Source organism: Falco punctatus (genome assembly GCF_963210335.1).
Source record: "Falco punctatus genome assembly, chromosome: 1".
NCBI lineage: Eukaryota > Metazoa > Chordata > Aves > Falconiformes > Falconidae > Falco > Falco punctatus.
The window spans coordinates 21,925,405-21,945,658 of NC_137580.1; the positions used below are offsets into that span (position 1 = coordinate 21,925,405).

General features: G+C 39.8%; 1 protein-coding gene across 5 annotated transcripts in view; it reads left to right on the top strand.

Annotated features, from left to right (window-relative positions):
- LOC308058201 (bifunctional heparan sulfate N-deacetylase/N-sulfotransferase 4) overlaps window positions 1-20,254 on the top strand; it is a 161,941-nt gene that overhangs the window by 109,828 nt on the left and 31,859 nt on the right. For all 5 annotated transcript variants that reach the window (XM_080373614.1, XM_080373612.1, XM_080373616.1 and 2 more), the window contains 2 exons: window positions 6,615-6,800; window positions 8,504-8,632. In XM_080373614.1, coding sequence (XP_080229740.1) covers window positions 6,615-6,800; window positions 8,504-8,632 — 315 coding nt within the window. The remainder of the gene's footprint in view (window positions 1-6,614; window positions 6,801-8,503; window positions 8,633-20,254) is intronic.

Here is a 20,254-nt window from a genome sequence, read left to right on the forward strand (position 1 = left end):
ATAAAAAGAACATCCTTCTCTTGAGTATTGTGGGTTAAAGTCAAGCTTAATAAATAGAAACCATTGCACCTGAAACAGTATTTCATGGATATTATCCCATGGAACTGTAAGTGTACATAAATAAGCATAAGTTTTATTGGCTTTTCTATTTACACTGTATGCATGATCTTTGGTTTGCAGGAGCTCAAATACACATACAGTCTGCTGAATACAGGCAAGAAATACAGGTGTTAAGAGCTGGCAACCGTATAAAAGGCCTCATTCTGTTTTACACAGATTTATCCATACCTCATAATGATGCTCTATAAAATGGGGGCTTACAATTGCAGCCTGCCTCAAACAGGTGTATCACAAAATACATGTGGAAATCATATCTAAACAGTTTTGTATACATTCAACTAATTGCTAATTAGGTATCTAATTGCCTTGATTTCAGTGCAGATATGTATACCTCTGTGTATCTGTGGCTTAGTAAAATCAACAGTCTTAAAAGGATTCCCTTACATGTGACTTGCTTCTGAACCAGGAGACTGCCTTTAATAAGAACATTCCAAATTACTTTATGTGTCCCTAAGATATTTATCATTGTTTCATGCCTAGTTGGTGAGAGGAAGAGGCTTTTTCACACCTTTCATAAATGTTACTGCCCCTCTGCTCTGGATCCAGCAGGCAGCACCGCAAGTGCCTGGCAAAATCCTTGTCCACACATGCCCAAATGATGGGCCCCACAGCTTCCCTATTCCTAGCCCCATCCCCACAGCCCTTGCTGCCAAACCTCTTCTCAAGCACTCACGATATCCTCAGCCTCAGAGGAACAAAAGCCAGAGATTTTTAACTGTGGTGAAGTAGCAGGCTACCCAGAACTTTGCTATCCCAGTGTCATCTTATTTCCATAAATATGAATGGTATGCTTCAGAGCCCTGCTAAGGAAATGGCAAATTACATTTATTTTGATTATCAATTGGGTTTGACTTGATCATATTTTGTGATTTTGGGAGGGGGGTTTGGTGGTTTGTTTTTTGTTTGTTTGTTTTGTTTTCATATCAGAGGATGCCAAAATCCTTTAAAGACACTAAGGGATAAAGCCTTGGATTAAATTTTGCAAATTGATAATATCTCAAGTATTATTCTCCTTGTTTATACACAATGCAAATGATACACAAAGAGGTAAACAAACTGTGCAAACAGAAGTCTCTGGTAGTACGTCTTCCAAAAATAAATTGAACCAAGTTTTCTGTGCCATCCTTTAATCACAAGATATCCTTCCTCCCCCCTGTTGTACATTCATATCTGACAAAACCACATAGACTATATTTAATCCAAAGCCTATAGCTCTTTATTTTGTTCCTCAATTTGTTTGCTCAGTGATTATCTTCTGTGCTCCTTTGTGAGCACATGTGCCCAAAGTATGGTAGAGATAGGACAAAAACTATCATCGACTGTAAAAAGGTAGCTGTGATCTGATATGAAGAAGTGAGGGAGATGCGTACAAAAAAAAAAAATAAAATAATCAATTCAGAGCCTGTCTAGTCACACTGCTTGGCTTCAATCTCCTGTTTATAAACCAACTACAGATGCACAATAGCATTTCCTCTGCCTAAAACTTTTGAGCTGCCCAAACCACAAAGAAACCATGAGCTTTTAATATACCAATTAAATACCGAGAACATGAAGACCACTGACCACATACCAAAGGCAAAGTATCTACATGTGATGAAAAGAGTCTAATTTGTCCCGCTATTAATATCTGTCATTAATGTTGCGAAGGAGAGATGCCCAGTAGAGGTTGCCACTAAAAATGCTCTGTAAGTGGTCTGCATGTATAGGGTAACATTACTCTGTGTGGACAGGATGAGTTTTATTCTGCCTAACCTTAAGGTCCTTCTGAAATAGTCCATCTTCATGAGTGCTTTTGTCCATACTAGGAGTGTGCTTTGACAGCAAATCTCTGTCTCTACTTTTTCAGCTTTATTTGCTACCACACACGTGCAGAGTCTACACATTTCCTAGTTCTATATAGCTTCCCCAGTGCTGGACCACCTTTCTTTATTTCATGTCCTCAGAAACCTAAGATCTTAAATCTCAACATCTCTGCCTCTTGGTAGCCTGCAATGGTGTGGAGCACGCCTATAACAGGAGTCATGGTGATACCTGGGAGGCTCCTATGTAAGACTGGTGAAAAGCTGGCTTTTTCCTATGTCACTGTCAATCCTGGAATGACGCTGACACCAGAAAATCCACTTCATTAAGACCCTTTGTACTGTGCTTGGTGCACTGTACAGCCACGTGGTGAGGAAACACACCACAGAGATGAAAAAACAGCAGTGAAAGCAAATATCAATGCACAGAGCCCCTATATCTCAATAACAATCACCTCTTGTTTGCTGAACAGTCTTGTCTAGCCAGAGAGCTTGTAAACAGATTTTTAAAGTTTAGAATTGAACTAGAAGTAATCAAAGGCTGAAATATTTATTCAATAAAAATTATACAGAAATATAACCCTTGAGAATAAAAATCATGCATCCATAAAGGGTAAAATACAGCACAACATTTTTGTGAGTGCTGACAAGCAAGGAAGTAGCAAATTCATTTATCAAATAAGAGAAACTTTACTAAGTATTTTAAACTGACATAGTAACATATAATCTCTTCTAGGAAATCTCACCCATGTTCAGCAATATTAGAAATATATCCCAGTACTAAAAGTATGCAAAGCTGATATAAATCTTTTAACTTCAGAAGGTAAAATCTTAAAAAAGTACATTTACTCTATCACCTACTGTTGAACAAATTCAAAAGGCTTCGCAAACTTATCTGAAGTTGCATTGTTACATTTTTCATCTAACAAAAGTTTTTAAACCAAAGGCAATCTTGCAGTTTAACTGTGTGAAAAGATCTACAGTAGGCATATGATTTAATAAAATAAAATAAAAGGTCTTTCTCTGACAATGGCCAATAGTAGATGTTTCTGTAAAACAAATCAGAGATCTTTAAGAGCCAGAATGCCATTGTGTTGCAACAGTTTTAGTTTTCATTTCATTTTATTTTGTACTGCATTTTAACAAGGACATATAATATTTGGTGAAATCAAAAACTAGAGGGTTTCTGCCGGACAAGGTCCTGCTAATAGAAACAGTCAATCTTCCATATGATGGTTTTTACTCACATTTCCAACATCTACTCACAGAAAAACTGCTGTAGGGAAGCAAACTTGCTTGTTGCAAATATGCCTCCTTCCGGAGAGCAGCGCTCATTCTGCATTACCTGCCTTTTCTCCAGCAGAGGCATTTTGCACAAGTGCAGAATAAGTACACACAGCAACTGCTGACTGATGGCAAGTGCAGCTCATTTCGGTATGAATAGGAAGGTCAAAAGAGGTTAGAAGTTTCAAATAAATCTTCACTCGCTTGAACGAAGACGATAATTGAGAGAGATAAGCAGCTTTGGCAGATTGCTTCAGCCTTTCAGATCACCTGTAGAAGTACCTGTCCTATGCCTGGGCTCTGGGCAAGGTAACTTTGGAGGAGGCAAAGATGAGCCAGGCTGCATGGCAAGACTGTGAGTCTCCAATTCCCATTGCTCTGGCTTGGGTGCATCAGCACACGTGTGAGACAGCAGCTCCCCAGGCTCTTCCCTGGGAAGCAACTGCCGCTGGCCAGATGTGCTGGCTACATGCAGGCATCAGAAGGAGGGTTATTTTGAGCTGGTATTAGTATGTTCCACATAGCATGTGCTCACTGGTGCCATGGTACACAAAGGACATGAGACGTACTCCTGGAAAGCATCCTCTAGCCTGGTCTAGCTCTTAAAACAAGGCAGGTTGTATGCTCCGAGACCGCTCCATGATGCAAACCAGTGCATAGGAAGTAGCAACAACTCAGGGAATTTTCTGCCAAAAACAGAACTATGGTTTTAATCATCTTCCCTCATCTCACAGGTTGTAGCAGTGATCCTCCTTTAATGCTGAACTCATCCAGAACACTGCTGCAGCTTCAGCTTACAGGCATTTAAACTAGAGCTGACAGGCTCTCAATGCACAAGTAAAATAGGAATACAAATCTAACCTGTCCAAAATCAGTGGCTCTGGGGTCCCAGCTTAAGCATGCAAAGGAACATGATGCTGTTCTTCTCAGTGCCAAAAAGGTGCCGAAATTTTCCAAACCAAACACATGCACAAAATTTTTGAACAAATTTTGAAATTAAAAAAAAAATATAGAAATCTTAGATGTAAAAATAACAAAATCCTGTAGGAAATTTTTGCTTAGAATAGGTAAGGAAATGTACTCACTACAGGCATCTCCTATTTTGCCCAATAGCTCAGATTCAAACATACACTCCTCCTTTAACATTAGTTCTCAATCCTAAACTAAATTGAATAACAAAATGAGAGGGGAAAAAGGAAAGGGAACAACAGAAAACACTGGAAGACTACATACAATATTTAATTTACCCAAGTAAACTGAACATGGAACTGACCAAAGAAAATCTGATTATTTGTTAGTTGTTTCTTCTTAAAGTCACAGTTGGAACCCAAGTGACGGACATGTATTTGTGTGATGAACTATGTAGCGTGCAGGTTTTATTCAGAGGCTAATTAGCTTTTTATATTGGGAACCTGTGAAAAGCTGCTTTATATTATTTGTGAATGGCACATTACCATTTCACTATTCTGTTGCTATGGCAATACCAGCAGCACATAGTAAGTAAACAGGATTTTACATGTATTTGCCCAGATACCTACTTTAGAACATATCATTCAGAGCAGCATTCATTATCTAGCTCAGGACACATTTGCCTTACATTTACATGTCTCTATACTCCCTAACAGAGGCTTAGAGTTTCAAGTTGATACAGTATATGTAAGTTAACACAGTGTATTTGACAGCGCAAGCATCATAGACTACTCAGGCAGAGTAATAAATGGTCAGATTTTTGAGAAATGTTTAGATATAGCTTTTTCCTTTATACATGTTGATGACAAAAAAAAAATAGGGAAAAGAGTGATTTAACACTTCTCATTATAGAGCTATTCCTCATTTCATCCTTAAATTGACTCATGCCTTTCAGGTAGGTGACAACATTGATAAGCAGAAATTACATTTTGCTCTGAGTAAATTGCAAAACAGTGAATTTGGGTTTCTTTTTTTCAAGATCATCCAGTAACCCAAGATCTTTACTAATAAGGAATGGATAAATTGAAGTGGTTGTGTTATAAGATGTATGTACAAGCATTCCCTACAAATTTAACTTAATTTTTGTCAATGAGCGAAAAACCTTTCTGCAAAGTACTTGAAGATGCCCAACAGAACTTGCTGTTCCTGGAATTCAAGTAATCAACAGTTCTTGGATAATGTGAGCGATAGGAAGGACAAAATAAAAAAACATGAAAAAATAATTGTCTCACATTTCAGCCATTTCCCTCTGATCATCAATTTTATATGAACAGAAAACAGCTGATGTAGTACAGGAGTAAAATTAATTCAGTAGACACCCGGAGTGCAGGAAGGGATCTGGTGAGAGCCAGAGCAGCAGGACAGTCTTGCAACCTGGAGATGTCATGGAAGAGTTCAAAAGGGCTCTTAGTGGACCTACTGGAAATGAGCCTGGGCAGAAGAGTCAGGACACAGCCTTTCTGCCTGCCAGTAGCTGGTAACAAACGCTGGATGCGCTTCTGAACAGTCACTCAGACCAGTGAAACCAATTACTTTGTTTTCACACATGTAGCTTACCCTTCAAATAATTTGCTCTCTTTTCAATATATCCTGGTCTATAGATGTGGTTATCAGGCCTCATAATCAGATGGGGTTTTCAGACAGCCCACGCTAAAACAGGAGCTGGAGGGATGAGGAGCACAACGAAGGCAGGAGGGCGTCCGGAATGCAGGGAACATGCCCACTCACACTAAATCTTCTTCCTTAATTCCTTCCGCCTGCACATTAACTACCTCATTGTGCCATCGGAAGATATTTTCAAGATAACCTATAAATTATATTCATGGGAATGTACATATTTCCTCATAGAAATAGAGCTAAATAAATATTTATGAAATGAAAAATATGCCTGTCAAACACCAGTTTGCTACTACCTTAATACCATGGAAAAAATATAAGCAGATTTAGAAGCTACAGGGGATATTGATTTATTTGTGTTTTAAAACAGGAAGGAATCTTGCTCTCATTCCAGAAATAGGAAACAAAAAATCCCACATATGTCACTACAACATTTTTTTTTCACCTGTTTACTGCTCTAATGCTGTTTGATAACTTAGTAAATAAACAGCATCGGCTTACCGGATTGCCTTTAAAAAGAACCAAACACGTAGGATGCATATTAAAATACAGACAGTATGTAATGAACGGGGCGGCAAATCTATTCCATGTAACAGTAACGCAACATAATTCAAGAGGATTATTTATCACTCTGCAGTTATCAAACTGTAACTCCAGTTCCCCCATCTCTCCTCCACTTTTAGCTCACGCTACATACAAATAGATACAAGTTTGTCCAAGGACAACGGCTTCTCCAACACTGCTGCCTGCAGGAAAAATAAGCTTTGAATAATTACATGTTCTTTTACTGTTCCTAAATATATTCCTCCCTCTGCTTTGCCACAGGAGCACGGCATACCGACTGCCATGGGGTACGCGGTGGCTCCACATCACTCTGGGGTCTACCCAGTTCACATCCAGCTGTATGAGGCCTGGAAGAAGGTCTGGCACATCCGAGTGACCAGCACAGAAGAATACCCACACCTGAAGCCTGCACGGTACAGACGGGGCTTCATCCACAATGGCATCATGGTACACTGCATTTCCATGCTTCATAGCAATACTACTTTAAGTGACTCAAAAGTGTGCTATTTTTACCAAAGGCTTCAAGTTTTACAGTAGTCATTAAAATTCTCTGTGATCGAGGATTTGTAAGGGTGCCAAAATAGTGCATTTTTTATGCAGCCAGTTTTTCTAAATAGTCACACAACTCGGGCAACTGCAAACATTATCCTCAGAAACCAAACATACCTGTAGTCCCATCAACTATCAACCGAGTTACAAACACATACTTTGAAATTCATTAAACTGCTTAAGACCTATCTTTCAAGCTCTAGTTCATCTTTATGCATGAAAGGAGTAGAAAACACCACCTGGGAAGGTGAGCAAGTGTAAGTAATCTCCTCCAGCAAGGAAGACTCTTCTCGGAGGCCGAGGTTTCATTCCAAATTTTGCTCCTGAAATTCCCAGAGCCAGGGACCGGACGCATGCCTGACACTTCCAGACTGTGTGTTTGTGCAAGGAAAGTGAAGGCTCCTCCCATACACACTTGCGTGAAGGACAAGAAAATGTATAAAATCATTTGGCCTGTCTTACCAGCCAGCTGCATGCAACCCTATAGATATGTGAAATGCAAAACCTGAATATGCATAAGTGAAATTAGAAATATTTCAAGGGAAAGTCCCAGATTGCCTTAAAATCCCAGCTGACTCTAGTATTGCCTACACATTTTAAATCAAAACTGTGGTCCCCTAAACAAGACAAAAGGAATGTCTTAAACACAAGAAGTTACTTCGCAGAGTCCAATTACCATTGGAATAGGCTCAAAGTCAGCAGTACATTTACATATACATTGGAAGGCCTTTTGTTTCTCTCCAGTTACTGTCTTTGCTTTTCTGCTCAGATAAAGTAACAAACAAAACCTATATTCAGCAGAGTGCTTTAATGCATGTGTAAGTGCACTGCTGAATTTTGTCTCTGCATGAATTAGGCAATACTCACAAGCCCTGATAGTTGTCTTTACCAGAGCCTTTTGATAGTACCTAGCTAATAACGTAACTAAACTCTCCAGTCCTCCAACATGAGTTTGCTTGCCCACACCTGCTAGCTGGCTTCTTCCCAGCATGCAGCCTCCTGATTTAGGATGGGATAGGAGGCCGACCGCAGGCTGGTCTCATGTGAGCATCTCACCCGTCCTGTCTGCATTTCACAAATGGGAATGAGGGGCTGGGTATGGTTTTCAGGACTGAGCAAAGTATGAAGCAGCAGGTCTTTGGCAGTCCGCAGCCTTGAGTACCAATTCAGTTCAGCATCCCAAGAACAGTAAGATTAATTGGCTGTGATAGAAAAGATGGCCAGGAAGCACAATTTATCTGCTAATAAACTAACTCACCTTGATAAAGGAAGAGAGGTTTGGCTTTTTGTTTTCTTCCTTTCCCAAATGTTGGGAAACACTTAGGAGTGTATGAGCTGAATAAAACCGCCTGCATGAAAGCCAAGCACATGTGTGTGGCAGCTTTTTGGAGCTGGCATCTGGAAAGCTCCACCTCTGCAGGACCGCCCTTGCTTACCGTGAGAGTACAGGAGGCACAAAGGGGCCCATAAACGTGCCAGAGCCCAGAGGCAGAAAGGGTTGCGATTTTATTTCTTAGAGTTGCTGGAGGGATCGGGATGGCTGTGCCAGGATGAGTTTGCAGGAAGAAGTTAACGTGATGATACTGTTACTTTGTTCTCAGGTGCTCCCTCGACAGACCTGTGGCCTTTTCACTCATACTATTTTTTACAAGGAATATCCTGGGGGTCCTCAGGAGCTGGACAAAAGCATCCGAGGAGGTGAACTCTTCCTCACCATTCTCCTGAATCCTGTAGGTACCACCTTTTGCTATTCTTTGGACACACTGACTGATGGGGAGGAAGGAGGGAGGAAGCAAAGGGGATCGGTTTTCTTTGATCTTGCTTGGGAAATAAAACTCAAGACCACTTGCTCGGAGGTAACAAGCAGTTTAAGAGGAAAGGAGCAAAATGTCTTCTGCTAATTTCTAGTTACAATTGTATGAAACAAGTTACTGGAAAAAGCATTAATTTCAGCTCCATACTGTTTCCCCATGAGAGAAGAGTGCACTGACATGTCTGAGACTGAAAGAAACCAGTGAGGGCAGAGAAAACTGTGTGATCTTACTGCGCTTTTCCTTTTTTCCATAAGCTTGGCTTCTCAGGCACTCCTAATACAGCTTGATGTAAAGCCTAGGGCTCAGGCCTGATATCATTCCCCTACCACTGTCTCTTAAAAACAGGATTTATGCAGATAAAGTACCCTAAACAGTACACAGCCTTCCAACAAAAAGTTTTGCTTTGCTCAGTGCTGCATTTTTTTTCCTCTGTCAACATTACATGAACTATAAACTGTAGATATAAATGTATGTGTGCACATATAAATAACCTACATATGTATAAACACACACATATATATGATTTAATCAGAAGTGCCACAGACTTTCAGAAGGATTTTCAGAGTTATCATGCAGTTTTGTCTCTCAGCTGATAAAGGGGTCTGAACTGTGCTGTCCTAATATACACACACACGACAACATGATGTGTGATTTGGCTTACCAAGGGGCAAGGAGAAAAACTACCTGACTGCAGATGCTGTATTTTGAAGTCACCGTTCTCTTGCCAGTGAACAACAGGCTGGTGCCATTTAAGACAGCAGTCTAGAGGTGGAAGCGAGAGGGAAAAGAACAAAAAAACCACCCCACCCCCCAAAAAAATAATCATGTAACAATTCTTTTTTGCCATTGTCCTCCCTTCTTCCTGTTCCATCCAAGCAGGCTACACTACTCACAAGATACATGGCTTGTGTCTTGCCAGGTGGCCTAATTTTCAGTGGATTTAAATTGCAGTACTCATTGACTTCTCTGCAGAGTTAAAGAAACTTCAGGTAGAGCTAACTCTCAAATCCAGGTCACATTTATTTAGAGACCTAAATATAGATTTTGGTATTATATAATTAGATGCTTGTAGGTGAAAATTTTGGCTGGGGAGCTAAGTTGGTGTCCAAGTCAAAGATTCAGTGGGCTTAAAGAAATAGGACACTTCTGTTAGGAATTTATCTGTACCATACACGTGACACCCAATTTGAGAATAAAAGATATCCCTGTTCTTTATTCTGTCTCTCCATTACCTGCAGCTCTCAGGCTTGCTTTTCTTCCCATAGTTTTCTTAAGTGTAAGTTAGCTCATCACTGTGTTGGGATGCTACTAGAATTTATCATTATCTTTATTACACTTTGATCAATACCTGTGCATCTTTCACTTATCTGAAGACTTCCCCAGATTTAGGCATTGCAGCAGTCTGCAGCAGAGTATGGTTTTACTTCACTTCATTGCCATGTCCAAGCCTGTGAGCATGCTCTGGCCACCCTGACTTCCCCCCCTACAGCTCACCTTTTCCCCAGTTTCAGGTTTTTCTCACTGACAGCAAATAAGCAAGAAGATACAGGCTCACAGATGCTCATTAGAAATTTCACCCTTTGCATTTTTTAAGCAATCGCATCCAAATGTTTTTCCCAAAGACTGGCTGAGGCTATGGAGAAGGGCAGCTCTTCAGTTAGTCTGAAAATTATTTGAAAGGCCATTCCTGACCACTGAATGAAATCAGATAGACCTTTGCCGCCCTTTATTACACTCTCCATAATGTGTTAGCCTGGGCTTTTCAGGCAGGTCCCAAGCAGGACCAACCTCAGAGGTCCTGGAGCATCTTCGCCCTGGAAGCTCTGACAGCCCCAGCTGGTTGTGCCAGCCCTGCAGGAAGGTTCCCCCACCAGGTCCAATTGCTTCCCCAGGAAAGGGCCAAATCCCACCCTAGATGGGTGCTGTAGCACAGATGGGTGCCCTTGGTGCCCTGCTGACTGTGACACAAAGAATACTTGAGAGAAGCAGTTCTGCCATCCGTCTTCTAAGTTTCAGGAGCGATGCAGCTGAGACAGGACCTTGCCTAGGAAGGCAGTGTATAATGGCAGGCAAAGCATTCCAGAGTTAATCATGCATCTGTGATGTTCCTGACAGTTAGAAGACCTTCTTCCAGAGAAAGGGGAGGGCATATTTTTCCTTGATTTTCTTCAATACATGAAGTCATTGTTTTGCCCAAGTTATGTTGCAATAACTTGAGTGTGCAATATATATTATTGGGTGTTTTTTTACAGTATAGAAAAACTGTTAATGTTCCATTCCCCCCTCCCACTTTTGTGATTTTCTATCTTTACCTCATCAAAACTGATATTTTACTGAGCTAGGCGACACAAGTGAAATACTGAAATGCACTTCCCCAACTCTGAGTTAAGTATGAATCTGTTCCAATATAAGTGCTTATTCAGACAGGAAGAAATATAATTAAATCATGTGTGAGCTGAAGTAAGATATATCACAAAACCCCTCCATCATTCAAGTCAGGTTGATACACTACCCTATGAAATATGCACCAACTGACAACAGTAAAAGCAAAATCTAGCCTTATCTCAGAAGGAAACTAGTCTGAGTAGGAAACAAAATAATCTGTATTCATACACCCTTTTCCTTTTTATAAATACGGAATTTGGACAGCACACAAATCAACCAATGGGAAGATGTTTCTTTTATTCAGTGTAAGAGAAGGTGTAACAGTTTGGTGGTTAATGTGGAAAAGTTCACAGATTAGTATCTAAAAATCTATGGTATCTTCTGAAAAGAATCAATAGAGTGCCTATTGCACTGGCCATTCACCAATTCCAGAGCATACTTTTTCATTCAATTGATGTGATGTGTTCTCCAATCTGGCAGCGGTGCATACTGGAATTAGCAACAAAAGACTTCCCATCTTCTGTTCTAGAAGCTTATCACACACCTCTGCTCATTAATAAGCTTCATTATCTGAGTATCTGTCATATCTGAATGTCAACCTGTGCAGTTCATGGCTTTACCAAGAGCACAGCTCAGGGGTTTACCACCAGCAGTACAGCATAAACCAGCATGTGCTCTCCAAATGGATTATGGAAAAGAATGGTCTGGAATGTAAAGGCTTTTTCAAAACCATAATTTAATATTTTGTTGTTGTTGAATTGTATCGAATGAGATGCCTAATATAGTCCATGCATAGAAACCATATCCATAAAATAAAATCTTAATCAGAATGCACTGTCCCCCCAGCACACCGGCTGCTTAACATATCTTTTACAGTTACCCCATTTCAAGCTTTGCAGGCAAGGGATTGCCCATACCATTGTTTATTTTTGCAATATTGACACTATTAAAAATATTTTTTATTTACTCTTTAAAAGCATTGCCAGTCTCTTTCTTAGTGTGGAGGAGACATGCAGAAGTAGAGTAGCTCCTACTAATTTTACTGCCATGTGGTCACACAAATCTTGTGCTGACCAGGCTCAGTCTCAAGCAGGTGTGAGCCGCTGCCACCGGCATTAGTACAAGTACATACATACAGCAAGGGGAAAGGTGAACCCTTTGCAGGAGCTGTGTGCTCATCTGGAGGGTGGAGATGGTGTAAGACTGTTTCTGCTTGCAGAAAGAGTGTATGCATGTGCCCTCTCACAGTGCTGCGAGGCTACCATGACAACTGGAGTTAACATACAAAACGTGTGTATTATTATCACAAAAAGATCATATTCCAAAGTCCAAGATCAGGTTAGAAATATCCTTCGGCAGCTAGTTACCTGCCCTGTGGTGCGCGGTGTTGTTCACTACCCCTGCCTGATTCAAAAAGCACAGCAGCAACAACAAAAAAAGCAAACTAAAAAAAGGAATAGCTGGTTTCAGAGCCCTTTCTACGGCTACAGACAATCATTCCGTTAACATTTTATGTGGTGCCTCCTTGATCATCAAGTAGGCTGGAAGTTAGAATAGGGTTTCTGAGCAAGTTTGTGGTTGTTGCCCATCTTTTTTTTTCTTCCTCCCTTTACCAGTTTTTATATCTGTATCTTTCTCTAGATGAGCCTGAAAGGTTTGGGCAACAATTCCAAGTTAGGTGTGATATATAACAACATTTTGGCTTTAGAAGCTTGAAAATCTAGATGCTTTCCCTATAAAAACAAACCAAACCATAAATAACTGCTAATACACTTTTTAAATGAAAAATAAAGTGAGCTGTGCAGTTCAGTGACATCTTCCTAAAGCAGCTATGGTAAGGGCTGGACTCCCACACTCCAAACAAGTATCTCTCTGCTCCTAGCTTCTCTTTTGGAGGCAGCTACCTAGTTTCCTTCAAATCAAAACCCTGGACCTGGGGTTTGAGGAAGATTTACTTTAGAGACTGTTTCCAAAAGTCAGTCTGGGTGAGGATGCACTGGTTTGGGCTCTCTGCAGACATCTAACACTGTTCCCAGCAGGCTTTTAGTCCTCACATCTTCCCACTCTTTTGCTCTATGTCCTTGAGTGTGCAACACCTATTACCAATACTATGCATGAAAGCATCCCTCTAAAGCAACAACATTGTTCTTTCACCATTTCAGACCCTTAAAAAACAGACATACAAAATAATTGTTATATCTTTGAGCTGTATGTGCAGAAACTCTGTGGTGGGAGCAATGTAGGCATGAGCTTACTCCATGAGTGGGTACAGAGGAACAGCACACCCCGCATCTCATACCCCCACCTACACACAAAGCATCACTGCTGTAAGTCACCTCCTACTGCTACAGGGAAATGACAAAAGCTGTTGGGAGTACTAAAACCAAAAAACTTCTCTCACTTTCAGTTTGCCCTCCTGAAAAAACATGTAGGTGAATCTATTGCTTATTAAGTAGTAGACTGAAAACACTTGCTAAAAAAGTGCAATGAGGTGCTCACAGTCTGGCCTCTCTTTCTCTTCACCATCCAGCACCAGCTTCCTTACTTTGTCTTACTAGTCCAACAGTTGCCTTTTTACACAAACCAGTACCATATATACTCGCTAGTTAGGGAGGACAAGAGTACAGCTGAGAATAGTTCAGTTCATGTCCACAGTTATTTTGAGGCAAGGCTTCTAGAAGTGAAAAGCCATACTTTACTCTCTGGTAAATAGAATTATTACAAGTTTTCCCACACACACAGACTTCAAGACAGCCTTTTTCAGACTGTTTCAAATTTTAGAAATAATCACAGTGCCTTGATTAAAATCAGCATAACACCACCTTTTGCTGTGGATTACATCTATTTAGCTGTCTAAAACCAAACTAAAAGTCAGCTATTTCTGGTCTTCTAACGTAAGATGTCAGGGGCAAAGAAATAGAAACTTGAAAGTCTGTGAATAAGTGGTGACAAAAGCTGTTCTGGCGACGCAGATACACAAGAAGTGGATGAATAAACTTCAGCATGAACAGCAGCCCAAGCACAACGGAACCCAAGTCAACATCAACACCAGCTTCCAGGAGGACTACTGCCAGCCTTTTGACCCTACAACCACAGACCTAACAGGCTGTCTGCATTAGCATCAATACTTCGAACAGGTCAACCCCACGCAACTGAAACAGCCCCCAGCAGGGTTAAAAACCGAGCAATAGATCATGGTTCTTCTCAGCACAAGGGCACGGCATCTGCACTACCATCCTGCTTTGCTCAGGAAAATGCCTTGCCTGGATGATGTAGACCAGGGTTTCCAGGCACAAAGCAGTGACTTGATTTGTAGTTGTGTTTTTAACAGGATTTCAGCAGTGAGGGTGGCTTGTAAAAGATAACACAGGGAGGTTCATGTTTCCTTAGACTGTTATGACATCCATTTATAATCTTTTATCCCACTCCTCCAAACAAGTGCAAGTAGGAATACAACTTAAATAATCAAATTTTGATTACACATTTTCTAATTAGTTTGATTACTGAAGCACATTTCAAGAATAATTAAGCATAGGGAAGCAAGTTTACTAAATAGGGCTAACATATCAGATAAGAAGGATGTATTTACAACTAATTTAGGGTCAGGCTGCAACTCTCTTAATGATAATGGCAGGCAGAGATTTAATTGGCATCGTGGTACATTGACTGCAACACTATTTCTTCTGTGAGGATCTGTTCCAGGCACTGCACATGTGAAAAGTTCACAAAGGGGCTTCAGCAGGGAGCAGGTGGGAGATAATGAAGCTTTTTCATGATGTAAGGAACCTGCAGCTAAATCCTGTTAAAAGGGAAGAGCCGAACTTTAGAACATGCTGCCAACGAAGGCTGCAGGCAGATTCTCTTTATCCCCCCTCCTGAGCCTTGACAAGCAACTGGTTTACAGAAACCTTATCCATTACTTGGGTTGGAGTTAGCAATTTCAGCAATGTATTACAAATAAATAGTAAGTTCCTATACCAAAAAATGTTTGCACTTCCACGAAGCAATACCACATAGATAGTTAAATTAGAAAATGCCCAAGTGACATTGCATTAGGAGAGTTTGCAGAGAGATTGTCAAGGGGATCTTCCAATGGATTTCTTTTTTTTTTTTTTTCTCTCAGATGCCTTCTACTGAATATTCTGTGGCTCACAGAGATATTTTCACTTTCTAATTTATGAATCCTAAAGATGAGTCATGTCTGACAGTGATGATTTAGTAGTATGCAGAGGAGGGATAAATTCCACCAAGACAGACAGAAATCAAACCAACTTTCCTTTGAGTTTTAATGAGGGTTACAAGAATCCCAGCCAGACCTTTCCAGGATCCAGCTAATGCAGAAGGCTGCTCAAGTTTAGAGTTTGGGGTATTTATTCTTTGCATAAACACTTCAAAGCAAAGCTCATTAAAGTCAGTGGGAAAAGTCTCAATGAAAAGAGTGGGTCTGAAATAAACCTAAATAGTGCAACTCTTTCAAAAGGTATCAAGCTAACTCCTTTCTGAAGGGTTTTGTTCATTTGTACGCTTAGAACAATAACAAGGAGCTTCGGAGGTATATACAGATAATACACACATACAGTTAGGGACAGAAAATAAGACATTATTCTTCTCTTGGAGTTTTCCTTGACTATTTGATACAAGAAAAGCAGTGAAACATTCAGCTGAATATTTTTCTCCTTTGCCACACCAAAGCAAAATGTTCAATCATTGTTATTATCATCATTGATGTTATTTATTTTGTGGTTTGATAAACAGCACCAAAAATCAGTTATTCATTAAATCCTCATTAAGACAAAACTCCTATGAAGTCATCACATCAGTACTTCTGTCCACTACAATTAGTACAAGTAAGCAAAAAAGACAAAACCCAGGAAAAGACATCCAAAACTTCCATCAATCAAAAATGTAAAAAGAAATTTTTACAAAACTACTTTTATGACTAATCTAATTCTGAGCAAAATAAAACTTTTCACAAGACCAAGATTCTTACCACTGTGCTGCGCCAACATATATGTCTGCATTAATTGTAGTTAGATCTTAAAAGAAGAAATTTTTTTACATTACTACTCAAGAAAGTATGTTGTTACTCAAGACATATCTTCAAAGCCAGGAATTTAATACTAAAGAGCATCAGGCAAGAAGAATACCAGGTCCTTAACCTGAATATAACACCACCCAGCTACATAAATGAGTTGGAAAATTCTTTGGCTCTGACCAGTATTGTAGCAACTCTATCCCTTGTGAAAAATATTTAGGTTTTCTGCAGCTGTACAGCATTCCACTGCTTCAACAGAACAAACAAAGTCAATTTTTTTAAAAAAAAATCTTATTTACTTTCTAAACTATTTCAAACAGCATCATTTTCTTTTCTGTCTTTCTAAACCATGCCAGTTCTTTACAGCTTTTTGCAGTGCATTGAAGTGCTTTCAAAGATATTTTTTTAAAAAGATGTTATTTCATCAGGTTACATAACTAAAAAATTATGGCATTTCAAGGAGCTCAACATTTCAGTCGTTTTCAGCATTATTTTGTTCTCCTCATTATTTACTTAGCTTAGTTGTCCTTTAGAATAACTTTATCCATTCCCAGAATGTATTTGGAAAATCCCCCTTCCTCTTTGTTCACTTCACCAGTGCTGTGCCATATTCCTTTTCCTATTGCCCCCCCTTTTCTTTTTTTTAAATACCTTCCCATCAAACATTAACAGACTTTACATGCATTTCTGTTTTCACATACTTGGTAGAGAAAGACAAATTAACTGACATTAAAGTCAACCTGCATTAAGGTACCTTCTTTCATTTGAAAGAACTTTGTTATTAAAGCTGCCACGTGCCAGTCAGAGGAACATATTTTTCTAAGGCACAGCTGCTCATGGTCACGTCATCTGCTATCATGAACAAACATGGAGCATGAGGTGGAGCTAGCAAATGGGATGAACAGAGCAAATCCCTTGCTTTGCTTCAATATGTAAACCATGAAAGTTTATAATTTAAAAAAAAATAAGTTCAGAGTGTACAGTTCCCAAACTGAAATATGTTCAGCAGCAAAAAGCAGGTTTCTCATAAGAAAAGTTAGGGAACTCTGTTGGAGTTTAAATTTAAAGGAGGATTTTCCACATCCAAGTGTCAGGCTTAAAACTAAGTGGGTTCAGCCCGTGTTCTCTGACCATTGCCCTTCATTCAGTCTCCTGAGAAATGCTCTGACATATTTAAAGCATGCTTTTACAAATTGTTCTATATATCACATCTTCAGCATTCACAAGGTCTTCCAGTATCTGTTTTCTAGTTCATCTCCTTTACTCCCCTGCTTCACAGACAATAAAGAACAGTCATAAACGTTTAACAGCCAAGATAAGCTAATAAATACAGCCCTAAATATTATTGCCCCTACAAACAAGAGCAAGAGAGTAATTTCTCCTAAAAAAAACCCAGCTCCTTAAACCAGAGAGCTTTTTATTAAGCCAGCAAGTGACAGCACAAAAAGTCACCTCAGTCAAAACCTACAGCAAAAATAAGTGCATCAGGATTTGAGAAGAACCAGCAAGACCAACTTGGCTCAGTTGACTGGTCAATTAATTGGATTTACTTGCCAGTCCAGTGCATGTTTTTCCTCACCATCTGTTCACCTTGAAAAGCTAACGGATAACCCCCAACACAGCCACCTCCTTTCCTGCAGCACCTTTCCTATCTTCTGCTCCACTCTAGCCCCATTTTAGTTCTGCAGCCCCCAACCCCTTCTGAGGGACAGGGTCAAGTTCACCTGAAACCAAAGCAGTTGTAGACCTTGCTGTGTATGCAGGGGCAAAGCTTCTTATAAAGTATCACCCTGCCTTTGGCCACACTCAAACGGTGGAAAGGCTTGCAGAAAATGAAACCTAGTACGAGACCCCCACCATCTCAAGACATCTCCATCTCTGTCCTGGTCACGGCTGAACACAGCAAATTATGGTTTTCAGCGGCCAGAACCAAGAAGGTCAGATACCCCTAGAGAGGTGGTGAAATTGAAGATCTCTACCAAGGATCACATTGTTACTTCTATCCATTGTATCTTCTATTCACAAGACTCTTCTCTTTCCCTGTTCTTCATTCCTTTTCCTCCTTGTTACGCACGTGAACTTGGCTAGGCTAACTCTTCCTTTCCCCTTCTTCTCACAGGGTGTTCTAATTCAGTCTCCCACCATCTCCTTTTCATACTTCCACCAGAAAGAATTTGCTTGGGCCATTCCTGCATTTTATTTATAAATATATATATACACACACAAAAATCTCTTTAGATTAAGACCTGCATCACCACATAGTATCTAGAGACACATGCATACCCTACTCAGAATGGGTTTTGTCCATAAAGCCAGCAAAATAAGACATATTTGCAACTGACAGATCAAGCCATATTTGAAGTAAAAAAAAAAAACAAAAAAAAACCACACACACCACCAAAAACCACCAACCAAAAAAAACCTAGCAGAAAAGTGAAAAGTTAAACACTTTTAAAAACTCCTTTTCCCACTTCAATCAAACATCCCTAAGAAGCTTTAACCTGAGATGAAACGTGGCATATGAATTTCAGGAAGATTAGCTTCTTTTGAGGGAATTTGGTTGTTGAGAGTGAAATCAGAGTTGTGATTGAAAGGTAACTTTGAACTCAACTCAGCAGAAGCTACAGACAGTCCATAATAAGGTACATTATTATTCTAACTTCTTTGGAAGTGTCATGGGACGCTTTTTATTTTGAAGGCCATTTAAATGCATTTACATTTTTAAACTCTCACCATAACTAAAGGGTTATTGTTCATTTCCAGTCTGTTAGATCTATATTCTGCACATCCCACATGTGCCATACTTCGAAAATTTTGTTCTTGTTTCCTGCTCTCATCACAAAAATGGATGAGAATCACACGTTATTGCTTCAAAATATTAAAAGTGAATGCAGAGAGGGGTTAATTTATGCCTTCCACAAGAGATTTGGGAGTGTTATTATGAAACATCTTGAGTGTTAATAATATTTTTCTTTTTATTTGCTTTGTTTCTCTGAGCATAGCTGTAGAAAGAATAAAAAATATCCTTGGGCATTGTAAGAAATATGCTGCAATCCAAAAGTAATTCACAATGCAGTTCTACAAAGGGCCCTGTGAATAGAGCATCTCAGCATATTTCAGGAACAGGAAGAAGAAAGAAAGCAACCTCCCCACTACCAAAACGTCAATACTTGTTGAGCCATAATTAGCAGGCTGCTCACTGCCCATAGGGACAGGCATGCTCCTCTCCAACACAAGAGGGTTGCATTCATTCTACCAAATTAAAAGGGAGTTTTGCTATTAACCAGCTACATCAGAATTTTTCTTAATGGTCACAAACATACCAAATGAAAGAGAGCGCGAGCTGGGCCTTATTCTTCTTTGTACAGGGGCCTATCAATGTGCCAGAACAAGGTAAAGAAACATTTTACTGCATTAAGTGAACATTACGGTGAAGAACAAGAGAGCGGCCAGATGTTTGTCCCTGTAGAGAGGGCCACAGGATTGCTGTCCCAGGGGCACTCCAGCCTCAACAGGCAGTGTAACTGCAGGACGTACTCATTAGCTTTTGCCTGAGGAAGGAGGTAGCATCTCTTCTTTTTTCAGAAAAATACTTACATCCCACACACTGTCAGCATCATAAACACTTGCGTTTTCTTCCTGCCACAGCACGTAAGGTTCAATGCAACCAATGTACATTTGTTTTGAAAGATAGCATGCTACAAAACTGTGTATCTAAAGCACAATCGCCCCTTCCCCTAAAGATATTTCCTTTAGCAACTAGAAGTCCTGTAAGCACTGATAACATGATAGAAATATTATAATACTAACATAAAAGTTGAAGCCACTTTTATCTTCCAGCTCCAGGTGTATGATTAAATCCACTCCAGTCTTGCTCAGGCTTTAGAATCTTTTTTTCCTCTTTGTAAATCATTCCTTTTTCCCTTCATCTCACATGGCTACCCCAGCTGCAAAAAGCTGGTACAGGAAAATATTATCCCATGGAAACTCAAGCCTTCGGCAGCATATTTAGAAAGTAATTAGCTTGAAACTCAGAGCATGAAGGAAATATTTCAAGGATAACACATCTCCTTTCTTTCTTTCATGACATTTTCCTTCTTTATGAAAGCCAATACTCC